General features: G+C 35.4%; 2 protein-coding genes across 4 annotated transcripts; both read left to right on the forward strand.

Moving 5' to 3' along the window:
• Positions 1-556: 556 nt before the first annotated feature.
• Positions 557-6622, forward strand: LOC149670959 (uncharacterized). 3 transcript variants are annotated; one of them, XM_089840379.1, is made up of 7 exons: positions 557-862; positions 1806-1966; positions 2153-2270; positions 4429-4537; positions 4605-5690; positions 5764-5833; positions 5904-6622. In XM_089840379.1, exons 1-5 carry the CDS (start codon positions 562-564, stop codon positions 4816-4818), a joined length of 903 nt encoding a protein of 300 aa, XP_089696505.1. In that variant the 5' UTR covers positions 557-561; the 3' UTR covers positions 4819-5690; positions 5764-5833; positions 5904-6622. The 3 variants fall into 3 exon arrangements, with proteins under 3 accessions (XP_089696505.1, XP_089696506.1, XP_089696504.1); XM_089840380.1 differs by having other exon boundaries at positions 4605-4914; positions 5529-5690; positions 5764-6622; XM_089840378.1 differs by having other exon boundaries at positions 5764-6622.
• A 288-nt stretch (positions 6623-6910) lies between these two features.
• Positions 6911-9965, forward strand: LOC149670960 (O-acyltransferase like protein-like). Its single transcript, XM_089840377.1, has 7 exons — positions 6911-7117; positions 7208-7287; positions 7421-7618; positions 7721-7835; positions 8303-8477; positions 8548-8690; positions 9603-9965. Exons 1-7 carry the CDS (start codon positions 6968-6970, stop codon positions 9801-9803), a joined length of 1062 nt encoding a protein of 353 aa, XP_089696503.1. The 5' UTR covers positions 6911-6967; the 3' UTR covers positions 9804-9965.
• The last annotated feature ends 10146 nt before the right edge of the window (positions 9966-20111 follow it).

Genomic DNA, 20111 nt, shown 5'->3' on the forward strand with positions numbered 1-20111 from the left:
AAGTTTTTCACTGGTTACTGAGAGCTTGTCATGCAGTGACGTAGGTGAAACGTCACGCGACACCTGGTGAGGCGCTATCAAAGGCTTACTACAGACAAAATATGTAGATAGATCGCAAAACGGAGTGTACTCAATTCTCGCTTGTCGTTCTCGAACCAGCTGCTCTGAATAAGCCGCCAGCATTACGAAGTATAGGTAGTGTAAAAGTTATTCGAAAAAATGGTTATTTTCATAATTTAATAATCAATTAATACGCTACAATCACTTATGGATGCTATTATTTATTTCAATTAAAACTAATTTGGTTTCCAGAAGTATTTACAATGCGCGATTTTTGCTTTTTAAAGCTTAAGCAGTAGTTGTTAAAGGTTTTATACTACAACAAAACATTTACTTCGAGTCAACGTAAATGTACAGTACAATACTCTAAACGCGCTTTCGCTCTATACTACATAAACAAATGTTAGTCTACAGTTAACTTACAGCTTCAGAATAAACACAGGTTTTTCAAATTATCATTTGGACCTGATTTGCCTTTGCGCGACGAGTTCAACAAGCAATATGCCGCTCAAAATTTTCGCCTTGTGTTTATTATCTCAAGTATTAACAAGCCTTTCAAAACATAACGAGCTGAATGAGGTAAATGGCGATGAACTTCAAAGAAGTATTGTTCAAAATTTGGAGAATGTTAAGACGAAGTTAGTGGTTTCACAACTCGTAAACCCATTCGCGATACTTGAAAATGCATTGAAAGTTGAAAAAAAGATTGCTACTCCAAGAATGATCCCAGTAAAAAATTATCGTTGCGTTGAATCACTCAATTACGTTTATAAATCTATAAATACCATATGGGCGCTGAAATGTAAGTAGTAATATTAATCGTAATTAAAGAGCTATTAATCGAAACCTCTACCAAAATAATTTGTTAGTAGGCGCGTATTACTCTTTCATTAAAAGCGTGTACTGTACATGTGGGGGCGTTTTTAGACCTATCAGAAGGGGATATTAGATTGATACTGTAGTTATGTAGCATCATTCTTCTCTTCCTTCCCAGGCTTACCCTTTTTGTTTGCTCTCCCGCTGATCAAACATCAGATGGGTATCGCACCGTAAGGTGAATTCTTTAACTGTTTGGTAGTACTAAATCCTCAGCAATCAACCCACAAACCTTAATTGTTTTGACGAGGGACAAAAATGTACAAGCGCGTATTACCAAATAGTTAAGAGCTAATAGAGTAAAGATGAAGGAACTATTTATCGCGTATGTGATTCGGTTTAGTAACTTTGCTCCAAATGTAAAATGATGTTACAATTACCCCGCTTTGGGGTACACTTCTCTCGAAGAGAAGTATTATATACTTCTGGACCTATATATTGAAGTAGTAGTGTTACTATTTTCTGGAGTAGTGATGGCTAATGTCACGTGACTAAGATTCAACGATGCCCATTCCCAATAAGTCTACAAAATTCACAGTAGTAGAATAACTCTATTTGTGAGGAATATAAGCTTTATAAACGCCCCTACATATTAGCGTGAGGGCACACGCAGACAAACCCTTTTACACTCAACCAAGGAGGAAAATAGAAAGGAAAAAGAAAGGCTGAACATGCTCCACCAGACTTTGATGCAAACCTCCCTAACGCATAGTGTCCATACCGGAAACTTAATTGCTTGCATCTTCTTCCTTAATATTGTAGATATAAACATGGTTTTAATTAATATATTTATTGTTTTACACAATATTTCGGTTGAAAAAATACTCTAACCTGGCGTTGCTTTTTAAGTTAAACTACATATTTTTAAGTGCTCGATTTTGCTGGAAAACCGCCTAGTGGAATTACGGGAGGAAGATTGTATTGGCCAGGTGACTTCACAAAATGCTCGAGTTTGAGAATTCCAAATAGAAACAAGTTTACTTCTGAAGTTAAGGGAAGATACTGTAACTTAAAAATACCACTTGGTGGTGTAAGTATCAAGAATTATGTAAAAATCATTGATTAGCACCCACCATAGAGCGGATCAATTTGACCAGAAATGAAGGGAGGAGTTTGAATAATATAAAGATTAAAATTACTCCTGAAACCCATTGAGCACTATTGACGTTGAAAAACTGCATTAAGGTTAAATGAGTATGGTATTTTTATCTTTCAGGACAGTGTTGAAGGAAATTTCAAAATGGCTTTAAAAATTGGCATATGCGTTCCTGATACGTGTAACGCAGCAGAACTCAATCATATATACACTAGAATACTTCTTCAAAAACTTGCAAGTGAGAGCCAATTTTTTTCGTTTAACATACATTAATTTACTATAATAGATATGTAGAATCTTCATTGGCAACTAGAATGAGTTTTCTTCAACTAAATATTGAGGAAAATATATTTTAAATACAGGAACAAAGTACATTGGGTTCCATGGCCGATTTTGAGTAGAAATTGTTTTATGAAATTTTGTTCTAAAGGCCACCGTTTATAAGTTATGATTAGAGTGTTTTACAGCTGACCCCTTAATTAAATCAGTGTTATCTTTCAATTTCTTACTGAAATTTAAGCTTGTGTCCCATTCGACCGAATCCCAATCGACCGAACGCGTTTCCCATTCAATCGAAAACAGCCCAAATGTGCGGTTTGGGGAAATATACATCAAAATTTAAAAAGCAAACGTTTTCACTTTTTTTAAGGCTTTTTTTACCCTACAGTTTTCGTTGTATATATATATTGATGTTTGAAATGCAAAATTTAACTTTAAGAGTGATTGATAACGGAGAGAATTGCTAATAAAGGCGGCTTTCTTTACATCAATAATGGCTACTTGTTTCAATTGAATAAGAAAAAGGATAAAACTAGTTACTATAATTGTAGAAATCCCTCCTGTAAGGTTCGAATAATAGAAGTAACCTAACCAAACCTGAGCAAACCAAACCAAACCTAACCTTACCTAACCTAACCAAACCTGACCAAACCAAACCAAAACCTAACCAAACCTAACTTAACCTAACCTAACCTAACCTAACCTAACCTAAACCTAACCTAACCAAAGCAAACCAAACCAAACCTAACCTAAACCTAACCTAATCAAACCAAACCAAACCAAACCAAACCAAACCTAACCTAACCTAAACCTAACCTAACCAAACCTGACCCAACCTGACCAAACCTAACCTAACCTAACCTAACATGACCAAACCAAACCTAAACCTAACCAAACCAAACCAAACCAAACCTAACCAAACCAAACCTAACCAAACCTAACCAAACCTAACCTAACCTAACCTAACCTGACCAAACCAAACCTAACCTAACCAAACCTGACCAAACCAAACCTGACCAAACCAAACCAACCTAACCAAACCTAAACCTAACCTAACCAAACCTAAACCTAACCAAACCTAACCTAACCTAACCAAACCTGACCAAACCAAACCTAAACCTAACCTAACCTAACCCAACCTAACCTAACCAAACCAAACCTGACTTAAACCTAACCTAAACCTAACCTAACCTAACCTAACCTAACCTAACCAAACCTGACCAAACCAAACCAAACCAAACCAAACCTAAACCTAAACCTAACCTAAACCTAACCTAACCTAACCTAACCTAACCAAACCTGACCAAACCAAACCAAACCAAACCTAACCTAACCAAACCTAACATAACAGTAATGTTTTGCAAAAGGCATATTATTTGAGAAGTCAATGAAGCTAAACATGAACATTTCGGAAAAGGCGTACCATAGTAAAATGATTTGTAAAATATTACTAACCTAACATAACGAACCCAAACCTAAAACATAACAGTAAAGTTTTGAAAAAGGCATATTATTTGAGAAGTCAATGAAGGTATAAAACATCAATATTTTGGAAAAGGCGTAACATTGTTAAATGATTTATAAAATATTACTAACCTAACTTAACCAAACCAAACCTAACCAAACATAACAGTAATGTTTTGGAAAAGGCATATTATTTGAGAAGTCAATGAAGCTAAACATAAATATTTTAGAAAAGGCGTAGAATAGTTAAATGATTTATAAAATATTATTAACCTAACTTAACTTACAATTTCCTTCTCTGGGTTTGAACCCGAGCCTCTGAATTAAAAGCCTGATATTCTACCATGCTGCTGCGGTGATTCGAAATCCTCACAGACATTTAATTAACTAATTCTTTCAAATAAATTCCCATTCAGCAGAAACCCGCCATTGGGCTGGAAATTTAAATAAATTCTCCATAAAAAACCAAAAAGCGGTTTCGGTCGAATGGGATTGCAGGGGTCGTCCGTAAAACACTATAATCATAAAAAAATTCATTTTTGACATCTGTAAATTTTAAATTGAAATAGTTTCGAAAATCATTCAAAAGGAGTTCCTTATCAATTAAATCAAGTAACGATTTATCCTTACGTCGACTCTCAAAATTCTTACAGATGTTATTCCCATCGAAAAGTTCATTCCAGTAGCGAAAGTAACTTCGTCGTACAACATTTCTTGTCACGCGGACAATGAACCATTGGCTAATTCATCAATATTGTGCATGTAAATATATAATTTCTACGTCAAGCTTCTTACAGCCTTTGTACAATATCTTTACTTTGTATCTTAGATTGTTACTGATTTTTCTACTTGGCTTAAACATCATTGGAACAATTATCGACGCAAGACAAGCAAATGCAAATAGGTTTGTCAAAGAATCATCTGCTCTTGAGATGCCAACAACTCAAAAACATCCTTCATCTCTGGATGGAAAAAATTTAGGTTCTGGAACCATTGAAGTAATTCAGTGTGCATCCACCAAGTTGAGCACTCTGCATTCGTAACGATGAGCACTCTAAGCATTCTTCAAGATGAGCACTCTGAACACTCTTTTCTCGAAGCAACTTAGGCACTTTTGAACCCCTGTATCTTTGTTGTTGGTAAAGAAAGAAGTCTAAAATTTTACTTACCAAGAGTACTTTATAGACCTACCTCAACCCTCAAGTTTGTACCTAACATAGTTTACGAAATATCTCCAGTCAAATTTGCCTTATTTGGTCATCGACTTTAAAAACTAAATGATGCTGTTGTTAGAAAAAATACCAGAAACGAAAAAGGAGGTTTACCTACGAAAAGGAGTGAGAACCGAACAAAAACATTAAGATCTAAAAAATATGCCAAGGCTCTTTTTGGAACTGTTAAAACTTGGCTGTAGATGGGATTTCAGAGCATTTTCGGTGTAGCAGTTCCAAAGTGAAGCTTGGCATATTTTTACAATTTTATGTTTTTGATAGGATTTAATTTTCACACCAGTGTAGATAATCGTTAATAAAAATGGCTGTATCTAATTAATATCACTATAGAAGTCTTAGTGTGACGTCACCCATGCTATTTGCCCATAGAACCAAAGCGGTTCCAAACATGGCCGCCCACTGCCAAAGCTAAGCCCCTGACGTCACAATTAAGATAGCTCTATACTCCTGTTCACACCTACATTTAACATAATAGGTTAGTAGGTAGAAACTATTTGTGACTTCACTATTTATTTTTTTAGTCACCAATATCCTTACATGCTTCTCCTTATCGAAAAATTTGAACTCAATCTTAAAGACAACGACAAGCAACGAGAACCTAACTTGTTTACACGGAATTCGCGTTATCACACTCGCTTGGATAGTACTTTGTCAGTCATATACTTTTGCGATTCCCATTTTGGGTGAGTAAAGTCCTTGTTTTAGGATCAATTGGCCTTTTAAATGATTTCATTGGTAATGGGAATGATTTTTCAGAGAGTCCCATTGACGTTTTATTGAACTATTACAATTTTGGAAGCTACATTATCTCACAAGGGTTCTTCGCGTACGACACGTTTTTCTTATTGAGGTAAGATCATTAAATTTGCCGTTCACAAAATACTTTCTTTAATTAGGAAGGCCAAACCCTGTGTGAAATTATGTTCTACTATTGGTCCAGTATATATTTTTTACATAAATGCAGGGTGGGTGATTTTGAATCGAGAATGCGCAATGACATTTTGCAGGAAAACAGGTTTCTTCAACTTGGAATCTTTAACCGTCCATTTTTTGTTCCTTCCTGCTTGAATTAAAGATAAGCAGGCATAGAAACCGTCACCCATGACGTCATGCATAATGCATTTTAATTTAGAAATCCACGTGATATGCCGAGACTCCCCCGACCTATGAGGGTTGAAGCCGAATGTAAACCAGTTCTCTATGCGTCGTGTGAACGAGTAGACTTAGGGTTAACGGTTGTCCTATATATGTGAATAGCCAATGAAAAGCTAAGGAGGATCGGGCGGTTTAATGTAGTTTTAAGCCCTTCCCCTTACCTTCAATCACATATTAGTATGGGGTCTATGGTCTCTTGATGATTCCAAGTGGAAGAAATCTATGTGTTCCTGCACTTTCCCCTAATGGCCACTGTTTACAAGTTACGCTTAAAGTATTTTACTGATGACCCCTTAAATTTAATTGAGAAACTGAAAGAAAATATTAATTCGATAAAGGAGTCTTCCGTAAAACAGTAAAATCATAACATGTAAACGGTGGCCCTCAGGGCAAAATGTCATAGAACCTTTCGACTCCAAATCGCCCATAAAATCCACTGTAGTTCGGTCCAACTACAATTTTTGGAACATGTATTGGTTGCATTGACTTTTATTGCTTATATAATTTTTGAATTCCTGCAGTGGTTTCCAGTTGACACACGCTATCCTGCTGGAACCCACTCCATTGACACGAAGAAATATTTGTTTCTTGTAACTACATAAACTCATAAGGTAATTTAATTCTTGCCTTTTTTACGGTAAGTTAAAGGGATTGGATGGGGATGGAGTTGTCACGTGATACCAAATATTTCGTTTTTAATTTTTCCCATTTGTACACTTGTTGTTGTGGTTGACGCATATTCTTATATCGTGTCCTTTTAAATTTAAGATTAATCAAAATCCCTTTTAGGGTGACTCCGATTTTAATGCTGGTAATATTCGTTCATTACTCTCTGATTTCGCTTTCTGATAATGGACCTAACTGGGAGTTTGTAAAATATGACAAAGATATTTGTTATGAAAACTGGTGGAAAAATCTACTTTTTATCTCTAACTTGGAGTCACTTAATTCACAAGTGAGTAAAGTATTCTAGAAGGTCATACCAACGGAGGTAGGCTTAATTGATCACACTATAATATTAAAGTTTTTTCCCTCTGTATTTTAGTGTATAGGCGCTTTGTGGTACATATCTTGCGATATGCAGTTTTTCCTCATTAGTCCAATATTTCTAATATTTCTTAAGAGGTGCGTACTAATTAAATACGTAAAAAGGGAGTCTAGTTTGACGTCATATCATTATCAGCTCTTCCGGTCATTGGTCAAAATTTATTAAAAATTAGTTTTTAATCGTATTTTCTCAATTATTTTTTTCAACAAGCTCGAAGAAATTCTTACGAACAATTGGGCTATTAATTTTATTTGCCATATCATTGAGTTCCTGGATATTTTTGACTTACATAACCTGGACTAAAGATTTGCCAGCTCTTCAACTTGGTAATAGAGAAATGGCTTCTAAAATAGCAGATTCTGATACCCTTTTTCAACATGATATGTATGACGCTACCGATATTAAAAAGTAAGATTTATATCAAGGAATAAACAGTGTGACTTAGCTATTTGAGGAGGACTTATATTTACATTAAGTCCACCAATAATTGCAACTGAAATTTATTTTAAGATTCTTGGAGATAAAAAATGAAGTAAATCTGAAACCGTATACAAGAGTACCAGCTTACGTTATTGGATGTGCTCTAGCCTTTGTCTATCTTCATATTAGTGGCACAAAGCAAAATTTGAGTAGTGATTATTATAGGTTTCATCAGGGATAGATCATAGATGTAATTTTAGAAGTAGGAATGGAAAACGGTTAGTATTTACTTCAGTCCGACTCATAGCCCAGTATGGAGCCCCCCCCCCATCCAACACGCAACGATAATTTTAAATTATCTTATTAGCTCACTTAAACTACGTTATGATGACGTTACTGACGGGGACGGCAAAAATACGTAATTCATTTTTACCTCTGCCGCTATGACCCGCCTCTTCTTTCGTACCCTCCCACCGTCCAGGGGAAAGGGTTCCGGGACTTTGACGCATGCCCAGATTACTCTGTTCGACATTTCTTCTTCTAAAATTACATCTATCCCTGGTTTCGTAAAAACCATATATTTGTCATATAAATATATGACTAAAATCAGCGACGGAGTGAATTTACCGTCTATGAAGTCCTATATTTACTAATTATCATTTTAAATTGCAGTATTGGACATACTTCAACTGGGTTTTGTCTTGCTTAACTATGTTTTTCCTAATCTTTGGTCTATATTGGGTTAAAACTGGACCGTTGGTAAACATTCTTCACAATACCTTCTCGAGGAGTTTATGGGCTCTTGCAGTTTCGTGGGTTACATTCGCCTGTTTAACGGGAAACGGAGGTTTGAAGAAATGCTGAACTTTGTTAACTTACAAATTGTTCTTTGAAAATTATGCATAATGCATTTTCAGGTCCAGTAAATAAATTTCTCTCATGGAGTCTATGGATACCTCTGAGCCGTCTTAGTTTTTGCGCCTATTTGGTTCACAGTAGCGTTATCAGATACTGTTACTTTGGAATAGGAGCGACTATCCATTTAAATAATTACTTAACAGTAAGTTCTGTTATAATTTATATCAAGAGCTCATGAAATATGTACCATAAACTTGTCACTGGTTACTGAGAGCTTATCATGAAGTGACGTATACGAAACGTCATAGATTCTCGTAAAGTGACGCCTGATGAGGCGCTGTTAAAGGCTTAGTACAGACTAAATAGGAAGATGGAAGTCCTACAAAACCGCGTGTAGTCAATTCTTGCGTTACTAGCTCTCAGTAAGTCTGTGGTATTATGAAGTATGATGTATGTCATACTTATGGAACATATCTTATAAACTTATGATTATATTTAACCCCTATTGGGCATAATGAAATTGCCGATTGAAAAATTCCTACGTATTTTTAAAAATGTTGTTTTGAAGTGGACTATAATTATAAGTTATAATTATAAAGAGATAAAAACCATTTATTTTTAATAAGCTTTTAAAGTATTCGTTGAAACATCGAAACTTTCCAAATGTAAACCAGAGAGGATGGACTTGAGAGGAAGCAATAATGTGAGTAGGCGGATTGGTTCGCTTCGTGGCTAAATTCGTCTCTCTCCGGCGCTGGCTCAGTCACTCGCCGCGGTGTCCGCGCGCATGCGTCAAATTTAATAACCGGCTTAGAACTGGAAGTGGGAGGCTGGGAGCTGGCGGTAGTGTAGTTACCGACGCCACTCGCGCGTGCGCGTTAGCTAGAATCGAGGGAGAGAGAGAGACAATAATCCTATCCTCGCATTTTTTCCTTTCCATTTATATTACTGCTTCTTTAAGATCAGACTAACACTCCCTCTCAAGTTTCTACTCCCTCCGTAAACGTTACTAAATTCTCTTCTTAAATCTAATAGTATTTATCAAACCGTTGTTTTTAAAGTTGGACGTGATCTAAGGTGTAAAACCGCAAATATACTTTTTATTTACTTTTAGTCAATCTATGTTTTTGGTTTTTTGGCTCTTACGTTTATCTTCGCTTTGATGATTTCTCTTACTATCGAACAACCCTTAATGAAACTTGAAGAGCGTTTCAATGAAACAGGGAGACGAATAAAGAGTTGGTTTTTTGGCTCTTACGTTTATCTTCGCTTTGATGATTTCTCTTACTATCGAACAACCCTTAATGAAACTTGAAGAGCGTTTCAATGAAACAGGGAGACGAATAAAGAGTGGCACGTCAAATTCAAATGGAAAAACTGTAAAATTTAATGACTAACTGGACTAGCTAATAAAATGTCAATTGTGTAAAATCATTGGTACACCGTTCTCGTAAAATAAAACGTACATTATGTGTTCTATAACTTGTTACAATTTACAGCCAACGAAACGTATAAGTTTCAAATTTCTCGTCACTGTTTAAAGCAAGCACGCGTTGTAAATAAGAATGTAGTTTTTCTATATTAAACGAAAAAGTAATTTAACTAAATATTATGCCTTTAAAGAACGGCCTTTTTCAAAACATGAAAGGAAAAAATAAAAAATAAATTATCTGTTAATACAAAATAATTAGCATTTAATTAGCCTTAAAAACGAAGAATACTGTGTCGTCATTGGTTTAACTGGTTTTCTTATCATTTATTGTGTATAAATTGAATTATATACCATAAATTTCCAAAAAATTGTTAAAGAGGCATACGATTGAATTCAAACGTCAACAATAGCTATGTTTAAAATGATTTAGGGAATAAAGTTTCTTAAAACGATTTAACTAGAATTAAGGTAAATTAATGACGATTAAAATAATTAATATCAATTATATTTATTTAATTATTTAAGAAAAACCCCAACTTGTTAAATTTTGCCTGTGAACAACGATATTTGCCGTAAACATTATTCGAAAATATCCACCCCCATGGAAAGTTTGACAGTTGACCTTTTGGCTCTCTATATCCTCTAAATAAAGCCACATACGCATGCGCCAGAATAAAAAATATTTTTGTCGGTCGGGGATGAGGAAAAAAAGTATTTTTTAACATTTTTAGTCGAGCTCATGCATTTCGTATCTAAGCTTTATTTCCACGTGACACGAAAGGAACCATCTGATTGGATGTCTTAATTTGCCTTTGAAATCTCCGTTTTGGTACATGGGGTACGCAAAGTCAGTCGGTATGGAATGATTATCGGTTCTCCGTTTGTCTCGCGCCTTGATTGATTTCGATATACCCATCGACGATCGTCACATGGATTTATTTTCGTGAGTATTTTTTTAATTTTTTGTGTGATTTAGGCAGAAGTTTATGACTTCTTTTCCTGGGAAGTATTGGACTCTAACCATAACCGGAACCATCTCTGTTAGCCAACTTCTTATTAGGTCCGATCACCGCGCCACCTACGGCGTTTCCCTCATTTTGAGTTGGCAGGCTGATTTGCCCGCCAGCAGCGGGCAAGAAACGAAACTTTAAGGTGTGTCCTGTGGTTTTAGGTAACGAATCAGAAACGGTGACAAGAACAGCTTATTTAATAGACTGCTAGAAATTTCGGTCAAACTAGTGTGGGATCCTAGGCCCACGGATTGTAATGGATTTTCACAGAGTTCTAGCCAGACGGCTTTTCAACGATTGGCGCTGAAGAAGTTTTGAACACGCCCCACAGTTTGAGTGCCACAGCCTCTCGGCGTGGGATTTTTTTCAGTAGATTAGATAGTTTTCCTAGTGGGGAGGAAACTTTCGACCCTCTTTTACGATTGCCATAGGCAATTTTGACTTGCAGGGATGGATACTATATAATGCCTTAGTGTCCAATACTTCCCAGGATAAGAAGTCATCAACTTCTGATTTAGGGTATATCTATTCACGTGAAATAAGCCTCATCTGATTAATTAGAGCTCGGGGAGCTCAGAACAATTAGGTGAAAAGTATTCATCCGCCGGAAGTTGGTCAAAAATATTATAATGATAAATAATAATAAAAATAATAATTAATAATTAATAATGAAATAACAAATACAAACTCAAGTTAAATGTTAGATACAATATTTTGTAAAAGGTGGTAATGTGAATAGATATAATGCGAATGTATCGTATTTACAAACATTTAGCTAAGTATCGTTGGGTAATTAGGCTCAAAGTAGGCTTCTTTTAAACCATTCAAATTTTTGTCGGACCTTTCATTCACGCTTTGAGTATAATATTCAGGTTGAAATGCTACTTAGTTCTTTTAGTAGTCGTAATTAAAATTATAGCTAAAGAACGTGCAGGGCATTTATGCTTTTTATGAAACTGATTGATGGTAATAATAAAGGAACTTGGTAGCTTCGTGCCTTCACCTTTATTAGTCTCTATAGGGACATACCCCGGAGTGTTAATTAACTACAGTGCCAACAACGGTATGATTAATTAGAAAGTTATTACAACAAGCCAAAATTATTTATATTTCTTTTTCATTTGCTTGACGTATAATACACTTTAGAAAATTTACCAAGTTACTGATCTTAGCTCAGCCACTTTACGGCTTTATCTTTGTGGCCAAAATTTGATTTGGTGTTAGGACCGAGTAATATTTTATATTTAGTAATTACGAGTAAGTTTTGTAGAAATACGAAGGTTGCAAATCAAGTTCTACAACATTTGATTGATTATAAGTGAAATTTAGGTGGTTTGATGGTCCCATTTTAGTTCTTGTAACCTTTATAATTCACCACTGCATTAGGTTAGCAAACGGAGATAGGTGAAGTAATGGCTTATCAACAAAATATTTGTTAGTAAAAATTCTGCAGAGGGTATAGGTTAGTAACAAACGGCATTCTTGTTTTGCCACAAATTAAGAAGTAAATCAAAGAGTTGTACAACACACGAAGCTATCATTAGCCAAACCCATATCTTGAAAATGTCCAAGAACTGACTTACTGATACGGGTTCATTCGATTTGTTGAATGATTCATCTTCATTGAAATATTTCGCAAATTTTTTACTTTGCTCTCGTTGATACAGATGCTCTTGACCTGTTTCGGCAAATCTAGCCATTCTGAATTATAAAAAAACGTCTTGGTTTGGACCAAGGCCGAAAAAACAAACTATATGTGTGAGGTTTATCATTTGACTGAAGTTCAGATATTGCAATTGTTTTAGTTATTTTTATCCATTTAATCCTTAATCAATATTAAATTCAATCAAATGATTTTACTGTTAATCGATCCATTCCCTCTAAATTAATTGAAAAAATTACATATCTACACTTTTTCAAGAACAATTACATTTTCCGAAAACATTTTATCATGAAATTAATTATTATGGCAGCATGGATTACTAATACAAGCTAAACGTTAGCTTGTATTATTAATCCTTGGTGGCAGAAATGTAAAACTGCATTCATGTCTGTCACACTTCAAATTTTTGAGTGCCATCTACTACTAAAACCAACAGTGAGCGCGCAAAATATGAAAATTTTTCGAAAAATAGGAAAATATAGGAAAATTGTCTAAATTATAGGAACTTATAGGAAGGTATTGAAAAATAGGAAAAATTATAAAATATAGGAATTGTGGTCACCCTGTTGCACTGCAATTTCCCTCTCCGTGCTTTAGAATTTCTTGGTCATAACTCGGTCTTCATTTGAAACGTCACCACCCCTTTCTACATTGTTGGCGCTACTTGTACACCGGTTACGTATTACGCGTAATCACTTTAGCACGCTTAAAGACCATTTCGGAAAACACACAGGGGCGAGGCCACCATTGGGGTATTCTCCCTCGCACCAAGGGTCACCGCCAGACGGTGCCAAAGTTCACTAGAGGCAGGAGGCTAGTCAACTCGCCCTGCCTATAGCGGTGCTTCTAGGCGAGAGAATGAAGACCCCAATGGCGTCATCACCCTTGTGATTTGGTTTCTCTGTATGTAATTTCTAAAATGTTCTACTCACTAACAAATGTACACAAATTACACTTAGTGATCGGTCCTTCAGGCGCTAGCGAGTAACAAGCCACAACCACAATCATTCATGTAAATGAATGTTTTATAGTTTTAGGTTATTAAGGTTGGCGGGCAAGTCCGGAGATTCACTAATGTGAAAAGGTTTCGAACTATATGGTATTATTGGCTGAGTGTGTTGCGACGGCTCAGATGACCTATACACTTGAACCACTAGTGCTTTTAAAAAAATTTATATTGGGAAAATAGAGGAAGGGGGGTCGGAGTAAAGTGTGACCTTCGCATAACTGGTAATGAATAATGTGTATACCCATATTATTTCCGCATGAAATGAATATAACAAGTCATTGGTACTGAGAAGTATTTCTTTTTATGTAATATTTACCCTTACCTTTGGTTATATCAGAAGTAAGATAAGGGACTAGAAGTAACGAGGTAACCAAACTCTTCACTTGGCGATGAAAGCGGCATAAAATCGTCAAATGTGTTCACTAGTGCTAGGCTCTATTACCAATGTTAGGGCACTTTAATTCTAGTCCCTTATCTTACTGCTGGTTATATTTATACCGATATCATATTTTTCCTGTGCTACAGAGAGCCACCTACTAAACGAAACCACACAGGATAAACATTGTTGCTTTGTCTCAAGAAGACGACAAAGTTTATAAATTAGTTTGAGAAAAAAAGTTCTTTATCATATTTTCCCTAACATCAGTCTTCTCAGAAACTTACTACAGATTTAAACTTTTTTGGTGCAAACTTGAAAATTTGTTAAGCCAGCAACAATTAAAACTGTGTCCGTCAAGGTGCTTACAAGTTAGTGAGCAACCACACGAAATCCCTTCAAAATAATTAATTTCGGAAAATGTTAATTGTTCTTGAAAAAGCGTAGATATGTAATTTTTTCACTTAATTTAGAGGGAATGGATCGATTAACAGTAAAATCATTTGATTTAATTTAATATCGATTAAGGATTAAATGGATAAAAATAACTAAAACAATTGCAATATCTGAAACTTCAGTCAAATGATAAACCTCACACATATCGTTTGTTTTTTCGGCCTTGGTCCAAACCAAGACGTTTTTTTATAATATCTGTCACTTCAGTCTTATTGTAATTAAAATTTGAATAATTTTATTTTTGCTTTACCGTCATACATTTGGGATTGATCTATTTCTAATTGCTTAAAGAAGTACTTAAGTATCGTTAATTACTTTTAACTTATATTCAAAAACATTGATTTCGATAAGCAAATAATGTTGTACTCGAGGGGGTAGACACTTGAGAACTCAGGTGTACAATATGTCTTGAACTCAATGTACTGTCAAAGCTGAATTGTGAGTTCCGAAGGCTTTGAACTCAATGCACTGCCAAAGCTGAACTCTTTTTAACTCAGGTGTACACAGAGATCCAGAGCGTCTACCCTCTCGGTTGTACTTTATTTATGAAAGAAGTTTAAAAACGACGGTATTTGAAATACGGAAGAAAAATATTTGTTTCGTACACTGTATACATATACAGTGTTAGCTTCCTTTATGTAAAACCCCCAATACTGCCAACGGGAGATGTCATACTAAATTAATACAGGGTGTAAATAAATGTTTAGAATTCATGTTTATTTGAATTTTTTACCCTAATTGCAATGTTTAGTGCAGTTTGCCATATATTCATCATTATGGTACCCTAAACTTTTGAATTTAGCGGTACTTTAAAGATAGTTTAAATTAACTTAAGTGTGAAATAGAAAATATTTGGCTTTACCAATGGCTTGGGTAGTTTTAATCATAATTAAACAGTTTATTTAAAAGTTATTTGAGCTTTTATCCAAAAATGTATATTTTGGTTTAATTTCACGTTAATTATATTAAATTGAGTTGAAATTAAAGTAGGATTGTGTTTTGGCAGTGTAAATTTAGGTTATAAAATGAGTTTAAATGTATGCATCACCTTAATTGCAATTTTTAGTGGAGTTTTCGATTCTCATTTTACGCTAAACTTTTGAATTTCGCGCCTATTAAGATAGTTTGGAGTTAATTTAAATTAGCTTAAGTGTGAAAGAGAAAACATGCGGCTTTACCAACGGCTTGGGTAGATACAATCTTAATCAAGAACATCATTTAAGAGTTATCTGAGTTTTCATCCAAAAAATGTATATTTGGGGTTTAATTTCACGTTAATTATACTTAATTACGTTGAAATTAACTTGTCGTCAGTGCTCATTAAGCTTATAAAATGACTTTCAACAATTAATTCACCTTAATTCTAATGTGTAGAGGAGTTTTTGATTATTTCCAACATATTGCGTTCAATTTTTATCATATCCTGTGCTAGGTTTGTGGTAAAGATTATCTATACAATATGTTAATGAATGATGTTATTCTATAGTTTAGCTTGAATACCAGTAATTAAATCAAATACCTATACAATTCATAGCAATTTAAACCAATAAACAAACGGCAATGTGGACTGTGGAAATAGCCAACAACGTAACCCTCCCGTTTCTAACGTGGTTACGTTGAGAGAATCTGTGATGTAAACATGAAAATTATTTGCCTAATTAAATTATATAACGACACTGTCCTCCTGGATTAACCAGCACAACTGTTACTTATGAATTAAACAATCCATTGTTGGTAACAAATAGTTTATAAAATGATAACGTAACATCACAGTATGACTGATTCAATAGGATCAAAATTGTTTTAACAATAATCTGGTCCTCTACATTGGTTTAGTTTCAGGAATTATACAACACACCTTCACAATTAGTAGCATTTTAGTGAGATTAACAAATAATGAAACCGTTTATACCTGTCCTCAAATGAGAATGTTGAATTAACTGCGCTAGGGTTAGGATTTGTAGCATGAATCGAAGCAGACTGCGTATTTTTGTAATTCCATTCCAAAACAGTGCTGGAAATTAGCTTTCGTATAATCTTTAAAAGGAAAGACACTATAAAAACTGTAGACAAACTAAAACTTAAGCCTTGGCCGTAAAGAACGTCGAAAAGCTTACTTTAAATGATGTAAAAACCTCTATTAACTGTAATTATTTACCTGAATTACTTTTCTAGACGAAAATTCGACCTGATAAAGTTGTTCAAGTTGCTTGAGCCCGGCCCGATCGGGTCGGGCCGAGCCGGGCTTTCCACTTTTGAAAATTGTATCGGGCCGGGCCGGGTCGGGCTTTTAAAATTTTGGAAATTAACGGGCCGGGCCGGGTCGGGCTTTTAAAATTTTGGAAATTAACGGGCCGGGCTTTTGTTGATTATCATTTAATCCAAAGTACAAATTAAAGATAATTTAAATGAGTATAAGCTTCTAAGGACAAATGTAGCGAACAATTATCAAAAGAAATGAAAAATACACGACGCTAAAGCAAATATGAATTCAAATCATTGATTTTATGTAAAAAAATATAAAAATTACAACTGAAATACGTGTAACAGGCCGAACCGGGCCGGGCCTGTTCAATTCGTGCAATGTGTGGGCCGGGCCGGACCGGGCCGAAAAACCAACTATGTACTCGGGCTCGGGCCGGGTTTCGGGCTTATTCAAAATGCTAAAACCGGGCCGGGCTTGGGTCGGGCCTGAAAAACTCGGCCCGTGCAGGTCTCTGCATCAGGTCTCACAATGTAGTGCTCGATGATTCCATCGGAAAAAACGTTAGTACTATCATCAGGCAATAATTCCAATTCAGATGGTCTTTTCAAAATGTGTACCCTTTCTTCAGGGGGTGAAGTGTTTATGAAAATATGAGCACGACTGCTCCGGCAAATTGGAACGGAAAGTAGTATGTAACAGCATTCTTGGGCACTAATTTCTTCACAATGAATAAACTTATTAGCAATAACTTTTAATCTCTCTTTTATACCACTGCCTTTATTTTTCGCTTCCTTGATTGCCTCCCTCAAGAGCTGTAACATCCCCTTTTGGGCTTTGCCGATGTAGGAAACTATATACATGAGACAGGCGTACGGGTCTAGGACGTTTTGAAGATCCATATAAGCGTTCCATAACTACAAAATCTTCTTGTTGTAGGGATTAATTCTTATTTCCTGCGGTGACCTTTTCAGAAGGACAGTGAGACTTCTAATTGGTTAAGTTATAGCTGTAATATATTGCTCTTCCGTTATGTTCAGCGTTTCCAAAAATTCTTCAAATGTTTCCGGTGCAGTTTCGACTTTCAATTTCTCGACAGCATTTCGCATCAATTCTAGGAGAGCGATAGCTCTCTTAGATAAGACTTCATACTGCTCTTAATGTATAAGGAGGGTTTTTTGTTTGGATGTAACTTTTTTGAATTGTTTCAACTGTTTTGAAAATATTCCACAGAACTACAATTCGGGCCCTCAATATGTGGTTAAAATTTCAAAAAGATCCACCCATTAGTAAATTTTATAAAAAATAAAGTTGCTAAGGGTGGTTTTCATTTCAATAAAATTAGTCAGTGTTTTTGGTGAAACCGTTCAAATTTTCCCATAGAAATAACATGGGAGTTTTTCTCCATTTTACCCATTTTGTCGCAACCGTTTTGAAATGAAATATTCGTTTGTTACAATTGGGAACGGTTTTATATCAAAATATAGACCTTTTTCTAGGACCATTTTTAAGGTTTTTGAGAAAAATTAAGTTTAAGTGCTAAATTTCATGTTTTTTAATCATGCTTTGACTTACGTTGTTGCACCCTATATGTCATACTGTTGGACTTACGGTGTTTTACCGTGGATAAAGCCGAGGAGAAAGCCACTCTTGCACATACGCTGTTTTACCGCGGACTTTTATGTGATTTTACTCTCTTTCGTTGCAAAAAGTAAATGATTTTAGGTAATTAAGCTAGACTAACGATTACAGGTAATTAAGCTAGATTAACGATTACAGGTAATTAAGCTAGACTAACGATTACAGGTATTTAAGCTAGACTAACGATTACAGGTAATTAAGCTAGATTAACGATTACAGGTAATTAAGCTAGATTAACGATTACAGGTAATTAAGCTAGATTAACGATTACAGGTAATTAAGCTAGATTAACGATTACAGGTAATTAAGCTAGATTAACGATTACAGGTAATTAAGTTTGATTAACGATTACAGGTAATTAAGCTAGATTAACGATTACAGGTAATTAAGCTAGATTAACGCTTACAGGTAATTAAGCTAGATTAACACTTACAGGTAACTAAGCTAGATTACCGGTGGCGGGTAATTAAGCTAGTATACCGGTGGCGGGTAATTAAGCTAGATCACCGGTGGCGGGTAATTAAGCTAGATTACCGGTGGCGGGTAATTAAGCTAGATTACCGGTGGCGGGTAATTAAGCTAGATTACCGTTGGCGGGTTAATTAAGCTAGATTACCGTTGGCGGGTAATTAAGCTAGATTACCGTTGGCAGGTTAATTAAGCTAGATTACCGTTGGCGGGCTAATTAAGCTAGATTACCGTTGGCGGGTAATTAAGCTAGATTACCGATGGCGGGTAATTAAGCTAGATTACCGATGGCGGGTAATTAAGCTAGACTGCCGATAAGCATATGACTTGTGTTGGTGCACAATTCTTTGACATCTGTTGGTGCTCAGATCTATGGAATGCTCAGGTCTACGTAATCTCTATGTGGTATAACTACCGCTTGCTCTGTGATTTGCATATGAAAATGACAGGAAAGCAATTTTAGTTTGACTGGACGTTGATTGTCAAGTCAAGCAGTGAGGTTTGAAGTTATGTAATAGATGCTTGGTCAGTTCAAGAGCTTTAACTAATGTAAGTGCAACGCCCTAAAACGTTTTCTCTCCTAAGGTTTCTAAACTATTTTAATTAATATTAAGACTGAAGTGACAGATATTAATAAAAACTGTCTTTGTAGACAAAGACGGGAAAAAGTAAGAGATAAGTGTAGAAAATAAAATGCCTGAAGTAACAGATACTAAATTTTCACTTTTGAACACATGATTATAAAACATCAATTATTTGAAAAAATTCTCATCTTAGTTTTTTTCACCAAAATTTCATATGCGGAAAAAATTTTTAACATTATTTACCATAGTATTTTGCTCCCAATATTAGCTCTAGAAAAAGGCTTCTTCAAGAATTTTTTAAAGGATACTAGCTTGATACTACGTTTTACCAAGGAGGATAATATGGAGGGCCGACTTAGCCTTTGGGGGGTGTTAAGTGATTTTTGGAGCTCGATCCTGCTGACACCTGGTTCATTTGCGGAAAACTATTGGTTTGGCGGGGGGGTGAGGTAGGGGGATATTTTTTTGGCGAATCACGATGGCGGACCGAATATGTTGCAGACGACAAAACATTAGTTTTCCGCAGATGAACCAGGGGCCACTAGCGTAAGCAGGGCTACCAGTCACTTTCCTAAAATTATACTAAGTCGGCCCCCCATATTATCCTCCTTGGTTTTACCAGGGAGGAGAGACTGATATGGTCTTTAAGAAGGTTCAAATACTTGCATATCTGAAAAAATATGAGATTTACGAGTTTAATTTTTATATTTTTAAATGAGAAATATTGCGAAGCGGAAAGTAACATAGGCAGTTTTATTGTGATGTTGATATTAGTGTCGAA

This window comes from Phalangium opilio, unplaced genomic scaffold, assembly GCF_054372755.1.
Source record: "Phalangium opilio isolate 3A_F unplaced genomic scaffold, DU_Popi_V2 ptg000054l_1, whole genome shotgun sequence".
In the NCBI taxonomy this organism is placed as follows: Eukaryota; Metazoa; Arthropoda; class Arachnida; order Opiliones; family Phalangiidae; genus Phalangium; species Phalangium opilio.